General features: G+C 48.1%; 1 protein-coding gene across 3 annotated transcripts in view; it reads right to left on the bottom strand.

The window, feature by feature from the left end:
• The window catches only part of Smim35 (small integral membrane protein 35), a 44,473-nt gene that overhangs the window by 14,921 nt on the left and 17,135 nt on the right, over positions 1-12,417 (bottom strand). The window contains exon 1 of one of the 3 annotated variants that reach the window (XM_060372984.1): positions 4,431-4,651. The exons of the other annotated variants lie outside the window; for them this stretch is intronic. Coding sequence (XP_060228967.1) covers positions 4,431-4,554 — 124 coding nt within the window. The 5' untranslated portion in view covers positions 4,555-4,651. Of the gene's footprint in view, positions 1-4,430; positions 4,652-12,417 lie in introns of those variants that run through there. 3 annotated transcript variants of the gene reach the window in all.

Raw genomic sequence — 12,417 nt, 5'->3', positions numbered from 1 at the left:
CCCCCCTCTTCCCCGGCCCCCATGGGACATCTTTATCAAGGCCCTCAGTCAGGGAACATTGGCTGAGGATGAAGTTGGAGGCATGTAAGAGCGCAAGAACGGGGACAGGAGCTGTGAGGTGCTGTCTCCTGGATGTGGTGTTGATCTCATAAAGTCCCAGCAGCTGCACAAGGTCAAGACAGCGGGGAGTGGGGGAGCTCACTCGTCAGGTCCCACCCCTAACTGCAGAGCTATCGGCAGTGTCTGGAGAAGGAAATCTTGTTCTTCTTTGGGGGTGTGGACACTGGGAGGCGGCCCATGCTCCAGGCCATGGTCCACACATATGGGCGGCACTAAATGGACTTAGTGGCTTTTTAAAAGGAAAGGGGGAGCATGAGGTCGAGAGGCAGGTGTGGTGAGGTAGTACCAGGGAGAGCTGGAGAGAGAAACAAAGGATCAATACATCATTTTCATCTTATACATGCCTGACATTCTCAGGGATTTATTTTTAGATCTCACATTTAGAATAGTCATTCCTTCTTTTTCCCTCTAAGTAATCCTTCTCCCAAATTCCATATTTATCTTTTCTTATTTTTTCTATGCATATTTTTTAAAGCCATCCCATTGTAGCTTTTACATAAATTATATAAAAACAATATTAAGGCCATTTCCACTCTAGCCATTATGGAATTATGAGGACCAGATTTCCTTTCCATCTAAAATGACTAGAACCCCAAACAAAATATGTAATGGGAGAGATGGTCTGTGTACTTCCTGGGAAGTGAGGAGAACCATTCCACGTCTAGCTTCGGACAAAACATAACCAGCCCCACCCTGCTGGCACCATGTCTCCACAGACACAAGAGACTCAAACTGTGAGCCCAAAGAAACCCTGCCTCCCCTCGTCTGCTCTTGCTGGGTATTTTGACACAGCCATGAGATATTGGCCAACCTAAGACTCTGTTTTCTGTGCAGATGCAGAAGGAAAGCAATGCAGTGGCCATAGAAAGGGCTGATGGTAGGGAGGCGGGGGAGGACCCAGATACCTCTTTATCTTCCCACAAGCTCTACACTTCATTAGCAGATGCACACATATTGCTTTAACGACAGAAAAATGAAGTGTTTTCCAGAAAGTAGAATTAAACACTATTTTAATTTTTCTGCATTCAAAAAAAAAGAACTTAACAAGGATCAGCAGCTCTCATCAACTCAGATTTTGAACAAATTTAAAGGCAGGAGGCCCTTGCCTAGTGTTTCATTTCCTTTGGGCTTTCTTTAACATTCTATTACACCTCAGTGTGTGTGCCCACGTGGGCCACAGCATACGTATAGAGATCAGAAGACAACTTTCAGGAGCTGGTTCTCTTCCTTCCACAGTGTGGGTCTGGGTCATCAGGCTTGACAGCATGTAGGTGCCTTTACCTGCCAAGCCAATACAGCACCCTAATTTAGGGTTTTACGTTTACAAATTTATAGTCTTTGAGGCAGCTGTGTCAGGAGCATGGACCTGAGAAAGTCCTTTGTTTATTAACTCAGATGTGTGCTTCTTTGTTTTCATCCAAAGCTCAGCCTGTGGCTTGTGGCCTGTGGGAGATCTGTCTATCTCTCTGTGTCTCAGTCTCTCAGTCTCTCTCAGTCTCTGTCTCTGTGTGTGTGTGTGTGTGTGTGTGTGTGTGTGTGTGTAAAAGTCTAATCATGGAGACCAGAAACTGAGACACTATCCCCCCCACACACACTCTTGTTTATTACTATTTGACAACAGGTGCCCTCACTGGCCTGAAGCACACTAAGAAATTCAGCCTGGCTGTCCATCTATCTTCATCTCCCTCCCCAGCATCGGGATTACAATGGCCACCGTGCCCAGCTCTTTTGACATAGGTCTTAGAGGTGCAGCTCAGGTCCTCATGCTTGTAGGACAAACGTTTTGCAAAATGAGCCATTTCCCCAGCCCCTGCAGTGATTAATTTTAATTGTCACCATCTCAATCTTTATTTCCTGTCTTACAATTTCCATGTAGGTTAAAACCAGGTCAAGGGTAACAATGTCAAGGAACTGTAAGTGGGAAATGGAGACTTTCTATAATTACCAGGTTACTTACCGCAAGTGTGACAAGTGGGAGGGAGTCAGCCACTTTCTGACAGCATAGCCCCAAGGAACAATGTTCCTTGTAATATGTGTCCATTGGGCTGTCAGCTAATTAAGCCAGGTTGTGACTATGAGTAGAAATGAGGTGTTTTCCTCTGAAATTCAGTTAACATTGCTCTGGATCCGTCTGAGCTCTCAGCAAAGCCCGTGGATAACTTCACACCAAGCCTGACATTCTGCACCCACGGGGCATTGTCCACATGCTCAAAAGGTCTGTATGGAGTTCTTATGTGCCAAGCCCTCTGCCCAGTCTACACTGGTCAGGGCAGAGGAATCCTGACCTCTGAAGCATGGTCCCTGGGAAGCCAGTCAGCTAATCACTCCAGGAATCATATTTGCTCACTGAAGAAGCACCGGGGATCAGAGTCAGAACAGGAGAACTGAAGGAGTCTAGGATGCTAGAAAAGGCCACCTTGAGTGTGATACATAGGCAAGGCCGAGAGGATAACGTGGATTTAAAAAAGAAAAGTGTAGAGTAGCACTTCAGATCCAGAAAACAGCATGGACAAATTGCTTGCAATAGAGAATAGAAACCAGGGGCTATTAAAAAACATTGACAGGCTGGTGTATGAGGCTAGAGCATACACCAATATGGCCTTGGGCATGGAGTTGGGCTGGGTGTGGAGTGGGGCGGGGTGTGGAATGGGGCACAGAAAGAAAGGAATGAGAACAAACTGAAAGGATCATTTCATCCACCCCTACAGTCTGCATGAAGGAGTTTTACTTTGTGGCAGGCCACTCAAACAGGTAGTGGTGCAGTCATGACCAATTGTGACCCTTCCTAAACCTACTCTAGCCGCTGTGTGTAGAATAAATTCTAGCAGAACAGAGTGAGGGGTCCAATTAGAAGGAAAGAGGAAACGGTAGATTGGCTTTGGGTGGTCACCTTTGCCACAGGATACCTGGATCAAATGTCAAATGGCCAGACATCTGGCAAGTGGCTTTAGTAGGAAGGTATGACTTAGCCTTGTAACCGGGTAGGGTAGCTAGGAAGCAGGGTCATCCCAAAGAACCTTGCAGCTTAAGAAGGAGAGAGGAGCTCCACAAGGAGAGCAACAGAACCAAAAAATCTGAGCACAAGGGTCTTCCCTGAGACTGATTCTCCAACCAAGTAGTATGCATAGAGATAACCTAGAACCCCTGCACAGATGTAGCCCATGACAGTTCAGTATCCAAGTGGGTTCACTAGTAATGGGAACAGGGACTATCTCTGATATGAACTAATTGGCCTACTCTTTGATCACCTCCCCCTGAGGGGGCAGCAGCCTTACCAGAGCACAGAGGAAGACAATGCAGCCACTCCTGATGAGACCTGACAGACTAGGATCAGAAGAAAGGAAAAGAAGCCCTCCCCTACCAGTGGACTTGGGGAGGGGCATGCGTGGAGAAGGGAAAGAAAGGGAGAGATTAGGAGGGGAGGATAAAGGGAACCACAGGGGGAATACAAAGTGAATAAAGTGTAATTAATAAAAATTAAAAATAAATAAAAAAATTTTTTTAAAAAGAAGGAGGGAGAAAAAGAGGGGAGAAGAGAAAGGAGGAAGAAAAGGAGAAAGTTTAAAAAAAACTAAACTAAACTAAACTAAAACAATTCAAAATTTAAGAAATAGAAGAAGGAGAAGAGAAAGAGGAGGAGGAGGAAGAGAAGAGGGCGAAGAGGAGGAAGAGAATGAGAAGGAAGAAGAGTAGGAGGAGAAGGAGGAGAAGAAAGACGGGGAAAGGAGGAAGGGAGGGAGGAGAGATAAGATTCTGGAACAAAAACATGAAGTTTTTTTGTTTGTTTGTTTGCTCAAAGTAAAACAGATAAGACTTAAATTTATAACAACCATTTAAAACCTACAGGCAAGCAGCAGACCAAAAAAACATCTATTCTAGATGATTTGTGAGAATTTTTTTTTTTATGATATTTGTATTGATTATTTGGAAAAAAAAAATCACATCAGGAACCCTGAGCACACTCACTTCCCAACATTCCCTCACCCTTGGGGCCTCTTTCCAAAAAGAAGAAGAGGAGGAGGAGGAGGAGGAAGAGGAGGAGGAGGAGGAGGAAGAGGAGGAGGAGGAGGAGGAGGAGGAGGAGGAGGAGGAGGAGGAGGAGGAGCAGCAATAAAAACCAAGTCCAGTTTGTGATGCCTGTATCCTCCCTGGAGCATAGTCAAACTCCTGGTAGCCAGTTCCTTAAAGAAAACTGAGTCCTTTCCCACCCGCACCCTGCCAGAAGCCATCACTAGTGGAAAGCTACACTTTAGACTTCTTATCACACTTTTTAAGACTTCTCTTCCGAGGCTTTCCGTCTAGGTTGTTACCTTTGGGGGGTGGGGTGAATGCAGGGGTTGTCACGGAAGCTTTCCGTCCATTCCCTCTTCTCAGCTGGGACTCTGCGGTCATCAATATCATGGCAAAAGTAGCTCCCTTGCCTTTTACAGTCATCGGGAGCACTGCCTGGATTTGTGAGAATCTGGTAAGATAGGCACAGATCTCCCGCCCTCGTCTCAGCTCAGCAAAGTGGAGACTTCACCCAGACTGCTCAGCCAAAAACACAGAAACTCACTTCATACGATGAAAGCCATGGAAGGGAAGAAGCCGGGACCCAGATCCTCTGCAACACAGCGCTGACAATGTTCTGTCTGGGGCCCAGCCAGTGCACTCACAAGATGGGCAATCAGACTGAAAGAATTCTCTAATGTTGGATTTCGCAGAAGAAAGATTTTAAAAATAGTTCACCATAATTGTTTCCAGAACTAAAAGTGAAACGTGATTAAAGAAGTAAAGGAAGCTGGGTTGGTGGACACCTTGGCACTACAGGAGAACTGTGGAGGCAGAGGCAGGAGGATCCTTTGTGCTTGGGAGTTTGAGGTTAACCTCAGCAATGCAGACCCTGTCTAAAGGAATAATATTCTGCCTTGAAAAGTAAGCAAAAGGAAATCATTCGGTGGAAGGACTCAACAGTAGATCCGAGTGAGTAGAATAAAGAATAAGGAAGCTTGAAGCAAGCTGAAGGGCAGGATGGAACACATGAGGAGAAACTGAGGCACTGCTATCAAGTGTAACAGTGATGTCAGGATGGGAGGAAGGACCAATGGGTATATTCAAAAATGTGTAAACTTTCTGGAGCTCCTTTAAAAAAAAAAAAAACAAAACACTTACATACCCAGAAACTCCAAGGAAAAGATTTACAAATAGACAAATAATTGCAAAACAATGCTAAAAATCAACCCTGAGGAACAAACGCAGACAGTAACAGCAGACAACTGGGGACTCACAGCCGAGTGGGGATCATGTGACTAGCAGCTGCTTCCGAGTGGAAACAGCTGAGATCAGAGATACAGTGCTCAGAGGGAAACTGATCAGACAAGAACCCTGCATTTGCCGAAAGCTGTCTTTCAATAATGAAGACAAAATAAAGACAAAACTTTCCAAGGTTAAAAAAAAAAAAAAGTACTGAATTTGTTGCCAGCTGGCCTACCTATACAAAATAGTGAAAGAGCTTTCCTCAGGCTGAGAGCAAACGATCCTGCATGAGCATTAGAACGCACAAAGCAGCTCCACAGTGCAGTAATGATTTCCTCTGTTTTATGTGCAGAAGGCCCTGGGTTCAAGCCTCAGTAGAACAAGGTGCTGGAATACTAGTCTTGGATAGCTCAGTGGCTGAGCACTTGTGTAATAACCATGCACACACACGCATACGCCCTATAACACCAGTAAAGATAATTTTATAACTTTTGTGTGGATGTACATTTTTCTAACCTTCACAGGTATAGAGAGCAGTTGCATATGATAAATTATATATAATACAATGGTGGGGCCATAACAGATGGAAATACATTTGTCAATAAATAGCACAAAGGAATTGGATGGTTGCAAAGCGGTGTGGTGTCAACCATGATCACACCTGATAAGTAATCACAGCAATGTCTTGCTAGACTTGTGACTTTACCAACACACAAACTTGGGGGTAAAATAAAGAGAGAGGAGCAGCATCACTATAATCAAGACAATTAAAATCTGAAACTAATTCTGATGACAAGGTGTGTGTGTGTGTGTGTGTGTGTGTGTGTGTGTGTGTATGCATTTCTAGTGTGAGCCCTGGGTGAGGGGGAAACATTTTCTGGAAAAGATCTGGCGAGATGGCTCAGTGGGTAAAATACATGAGGACCGTGGGCTTGCTAGGCAGCTAGGCTGTCCAATCAGTGACCTCCAGGTTCAGTGAGAGACCATCTCAAAAAGAAAGAAAGAGAGGAAGAAAGGTCTTAAATTACCATTTCTAGACAGTCACACATAGAACAAGAACAAAATCTAGAAGAGCGGTTCTCAACCTTCCTCATGCTTCAACCCTTTAATACAGTTCCTCACGCTGTGATGACCCCCAGGCACAGAGTTATTTTGTTTCTACTTCATGGACACCAACAAGGTAGCACAGACCATGGAAAGAGTTTTCATCCAGAAAATGAACCACTCTTCATCTCGAACATCCTGAGGTGGCAGCTGCTCCCGCTCAGAGCTGGTGATGGGTGATCGAAGGTGGCGTGTCTAGGGGTAGGACCCATGTGAGCTCCAGGCTGCTTCACACCACCCTGCCCTCAGGACAAGCCACCTTGACGGCACCTGTGCCACAACCGTCAGTGGCCACAAGTGCTTTGGCAACTACACATGTCCCCAAGCTGAGCATGCTGCCCCGGTAAACGCCCCAGGCAGCTAAAGCATGAGATCTGGTGACAACTGGAGTTGCCAACCGCAGCCCCTGATACCAGCCGCCCAGTGGGCAAGGCTTCGCAGAGTGCTCAAGCCTTGGCCTCAACACCTTGAGGCAATGTCACAGAGCCCCCTAGCCAAAGGTGGCCCAAAGGTGGTCTTAAGAGTGAGCCTGATAACGCTGCCTGGAACTAGCATAAATGGAAGCTCTGATCGTCGCCATCTTGGTTTACATCTTGCTTGTGTGCTTTATAATGGTTTCCTATATCAGTGTGTAAGGGCAAAAGTAACTTCTACATGCACAAATATTACAATATACACTCAACGTTACTTGCTGATGAGAGACATGACCTAAAAGGCTTAGTGACAGTAAGACTACAATCCTTGTTACTTGTACCTGCTTGCGTGGCCGTCAGCCCTTCCCTGTGTCCACCAACCCTCCCAGAGAGAATGCTGAGAGAGGATGTTGGGAGCTATTAGAGATCCGGTGACACTAAATTCAATCCACCCCATGTGGGGGGGAAGGGGGGTTTGGGAGTCCCTGGCTTCTTGGGAGCAGATAGAGAGACGCTCTGTAAGGAAGGAGCCTTGAGAGGACCTTTCTCTAGTGCCCCAGCTGCATCTCACACCAGCCACACAAGTCTGAGTGAGCCCCTCCGAACTTCACGTTTCTCTTCCCCGAGTGAGTGAGATGCACCTCACAGCACTGCGGCAAAGATCACGTGAGATGAAGGAAGCCGGGGTTCTGAGGGATCGTGAAACCTCTTCCTTCACGGGCAGGCAAGGAGGTAAGGGAAACCCCGTAAACATCATCAGCATCTAAGCCTCAAGGAGGTGTGACAGTCTGGGAAGCCCAGGCTGAGAGGCTGAGCCAGGCTTCCACTTAGCTGGACCAAAGGTTGCGCACGTGAAAGTGACCAAGGTCCTTTCTCTATTCCCTGTGCCTGCAGCTGGAGTAGGCAGATACCTTTGACCTCCGAAAATCTCATCTTGGCTCTGGCCGTAGACAATGATGAGCCTCATTCCACCTGCTTCCTGCATTTCCGCCCTGCACTGGCACCCAGCCACTCACATCAGCCATAACCAGCACCCTCCTCCGCCTTGCAGTCTCATCCCAGGAATCCTGCCTGGCATTTTCCTGTCATACCCAAAGTGGATGGGCCAAATATGATCCTGCTTCAAGACCTTGGCTTAGGGTGTCTGTTCGTCTCTTAACCTTTCATCTAGCTTCCCACTCGCCTTTCAAAGCCACAGCACATCCTGCATTCATCAGAAAGCCATCACTCAGGCTCCAGAAAGGGTCAACAGTGCCACCTTCAGCAGGCCCCGGTCATTGCAAAGATGCTGTATCTGGAAGGGCAGGTGTGAGAGCCATCTTGCCTTTTCTGGAGATGGATTTACCCATGTCTGTGTGCCCAGAGCCTGTCTCTGCAGCTCAGGACAGAGCCCTCCCAGGTGCAGGCAAACGTTTCTTGAAGGCATAAATTCATGAGCAGGACTAATTCTAGAGACAATCACTGAAAGGGAGAGAGTACAGTCCTGGGATCACACCAGAGTGGCTGCCACACTGTGGCTAGGCTCCCTATAAGATCTGCAATGTCTAGCAGGACCCTAAGAAACCATTCCTGTGCTCTGTGCGCCTCCTAGGGGCTTGAATCATTTCTTCCACCAAGAAATTAAAGGCAACGAACCGACAAAGCCCCTTCTCTGGGGTTCCTCCTAGTTAGCTTTAACTGTCAGCCTGACACCATCTGGAGTCAGGCTGAGGAGAGGGTCTGCAGAATGAGTTCCAGGACAGCCAAGGCTACACAGAGAAACCCTGTCTCATAAAACCGAGAGAGAGAGAGAGAGAGAGAGAGAGAGAGAGAGAGAGAGAGAGAGAGAATGAGAGAGAGAGAGAGTGAGAGACTCAATTGAAAGACTGCCCAGATCAGACTGGCTTTGGAGCACATCTGTAGGGCACTGTCTTGATGGTTGATAGTTGTAAGGTCCAGGCTACTGTGGGCAGCATCATTCCCTGAGCCAGTGGTCCTAGGCTATCTAACTAAGCATTAGCCAGAGGGTGAACCAGCAAGCAGCAATCTCCTGTGGTTTCTGCTCCAAATTCCTGATACTTGAGCTCCTGCCCTGACTTCCCTCTGTGACAGACTGTAACCTTTAAGATGGAGTAAACCATTCCTTCTCCTAAGACGCTTTCTTTGTTTAATCACAGCAACAGAAACTGGGAAACTAGAACAGAGTCTGACACACTCAGAAGCCTGAATTGCATAGATTCTAAAATCCCATGGTCTGGATGCAGCAATGAAAACATATCCATCTTACCTGGGGTCCCTGATGACCCCCTTTTCTGGGTTTTGTTCCCCAGGCAGAGAGAGTGGTTTCCATACCTCCCCATTGACTCTTGGAGAAGAAAGGGGAAAGCCTTCCATGATTCCTAAGTTTGACATTCCTGCCTGTGGCTTCTAAGGTCAGCGAGGCAGCCTCCAGCCTCAGCGCCTCCAACGCCCTGAGCATGTTCTAGGGCTAGGCTGAGCTTAGGGATCTAGTCCTGCAGGGGGCCACCACAGCTGTTTCCCTGGGGGCTCGGTGCTTGCTCCCTGCTCCCGTGTTACCAAAAAGCCACCAGAGACTCTACCAGCAGCCTCACTCTGTGCCATACACTTCAACCATCGCTCCAGCCATGCTGTCTCTGGTCAGAACAAGACATTGGGCTAGATTTGATCCGGACGGCTCACATGCCTACTTGAAGTCGATGTTTCCCATCCCCCCGCAGAGCTGACCTCCTATGGGTGCTTCCTGACTCCCATAACACACACGTAGTCATTTTCCTCTGTTCCCCCTGGCTTTTGAAGGAACCTGAGTCGGACCATCCCTGTAAAAACCGCCGTCTACATCCTTTCCCACCATGTCACAAGAGAAAAGATTTCTGTGATCTGTGCGCCCTCTAGTGGCAGATCTGGTTCTTTTCCCAAGGAGAAGCGTTCTCAGAAGCCTAAGGTGGTACAGCTCCTGTGATTGCTCTTCGGGTGAGTCCTCCTCGGTTGCGTTTATTCAGTTGTTATACACTGTTGTTTTTCCAAATCGACCGCGAAAGGAGGACCAAAGTCTCTCCAGTGGAGGAAACCAACAAAGGGAAGGTCTTTTCCAGAGAAGCTGACACACCACTCTAAGGCATAAGTTGAGGAGAGAATGCTACAGGGAACCCAGACTTTGGGGTACCATGGAGAGGGCTCCCTGGAGGCATAGATAATGCTATTGCTCACATCTACATGTGGTGACAGTTCGGCATCCAGATGCAGGGTTGCTGTGGTGGGAGGTAATTGCTCCGGGGTCAGAGCTCTGTAGCTCAGCTGCGACAGACACTTTGCAAGGAAATGATGGGGTTTCTCCAGGGGCTTGTAAGCAAAACCAGGATGAGACTGAAGCTAAGAGACCAGAGAAGTTAGGAGACTCAGTTCCTTCCGAGGAGGAAAAGTGGTTCTAAGGAGGGAGTGAGCAGAAAAGCGGAAGAACTGGATAGCGGACCACTGGGTGCTGAGTTTTGTGATACCATAAGGCTATTTTGTGAGATTAAATGCAAAACATCTTAAAAATCAATAATTACGCCCACCTTCAGCTCACCTACATTCATAATTTGATAGCTGACTCCAGGATCAGGCCAAGCACAGGCACCACAGAAAACTCTGTCCACACTGTGACTGGCTGACAAAAGGCCAACTAATCAGGACATCGTGCTAGACGGCCACTACTCAGGCAGCTACTCCACCTGAGGAGAACAGCTTTTACAACTGTTTAACGGAATTTCCAGGCCTGTAAACGAAGCTACTTAGGAAGCTGAGACAGGAGAATTATAAGTGCAAAGTCTGCCTTGGGTGTCTTAATAAGGCCCTGTCTAGAAATAAAATAATAAACGATAAATAAAAGGCTGAGGCTGTAGCTCAGTGGCCGGGAGATTATCTGAGGGGCCCTGAGTTCACTATCCAAGTGGTACATAAACAGGCTCAAGCACATGGCGGCAGTTACTCTGTTATGGGGCTTTTGGTTGAAGCAGGGAAGTTAGCCTTCTTGGCACATTTTTGGCTGCTGCTGAGCTCTGCGGACTTCTTGCAGCCCCTCGGTGATCCGCTGTCCTGTGCCTTCTTGGGCTGGGTCTGCCCCACCTTCCATTGAGGTTTCTCCTCAATGGCAATATTGGGTTTGGTAGTCACCCCGGGGCCAGGTGTAGGGAGAGTCCTGTATTGGGATGGGCGCTGGGTGGAGGGAGGGTGCATAGATCTGGATAGTCAGGCAGCCAGTTCCAGATAGGAGGGGCCCAGCTAGGGAAGACGCTGTGCCAGGGGCGGGACTCAGACTAGCTACCTAGTCAGAAGCACACTTTATGAACATTTGAGAAGGCAAGAGCATGAGAAAACACAGGGTGGGTGCCTCTCTCCTGGAGTAAGGGCAAGTGGATCAAGATCCAAGAGCCTGCGTGCTTGGCAGGGTACCTGTGTCCACCTGTAGCTCTGGGGAGGAGCGCTAAATACGTCCTCCTGTCAGGGTAGCCTGTAGGGACCAGGAAGGAACTGGGCGAGAGTTCAGAGGGTATATATGCCTGGCACCAAGCCTGAGAACCTGAGTGTAGTCCCCAGAACCAACACGGCAGAAGGAGAGGACCAACCGCTACCAGTTGACCTCCACACACACTATGGCACCTGAACCCACACACATATAATATATTGTGCGTAAGTGCATGTGTGCCTGTGTGCATCCACTTGCAGAGGCCGGCACTCTCAGAGCCCCTCCCCCTTTCTGACTCTCAACCGGAGCACAGAGCTTAAGAGGGAAACAGAAGTGAGGGCCACAAAGGGGCAAGGAAGGAGAGTTACAAACAAGATGGGAAAGAGGGCAGGACCAGGGCAGAGCAGAATGAGACCCTCCCCAGGCTGAGTCTTGTCTGGGCTTGGCCTAAGCTGATGTGTGTCTCACACAGTCTCACAGAGTCCATTGGCACTGGTAGACACCTGCTTGGTCCAGGGTGAGGAGCCAGGGCAGGTAACTGAAAAGACCTTCAAATCCCACCACCCTACCAAGACCATCTAGCCCAAGACAGGTGTGGGACTCCTTATGTCCAATAGATAGAATTCTGCACCAGGCTGTTGTGAAGTGAAGGTCACATAAGCAAAGAGCACTATTCCCTGTGACTGTAGATGCTTCTGAAGTAGGTATCACCTAGGAAGGGTAAAATGATGTCTGACTGTGCTGACAGAAAAGGAACAGCACACAGTGGGTGGCTCCAGGCTTCCAGGGCTAGCCCTGATGCTTCCTGAAGGATGATTTCTCTCCTCTGGGACTATGGCACTCTTTCAAACCCACTTCGGAGTGCCTAAAGCGTTCAGTTAGAAATTACATGAAAGGATGTCTCCATAGTAACACACTACACAGCTAACGGGCCACCATCTTCTGCTAAAAACATACAGATTACGGGCACCGGGCGCAGCGGGCCTCTGGGGCCCTTCTGTCTTAGTAAGACCTGCAGTGTGACTGCTCTCGACTCCTTTGCTACCTCACCTAGAAAAGCAGACTGGATTCCCGGAGTCCTGCCTCACTTCGGGTGCAGAT

Source organism: Meriones unguiculatus, chromosome 1 (genome assembly GCF_030254825.1).
Source record: "Meriones unguiculatus strain TT.TT164.6M chromosome 1, Bangor_MerUng_6.1, whole genome shotgun sequence".
NCBI classification, from domain to species: domain Eukaryota; kingdom Metazoa; phylum Chordata; class Mammalia; order Rodentia; family Muridae; genus Meriones; species Meriones unguiculatus.
The sequence above is the reverse complement of the archived record's forward strand: the minus strand, read 5'-3'. Positions and strand labels throughout refer to the sequence as shown.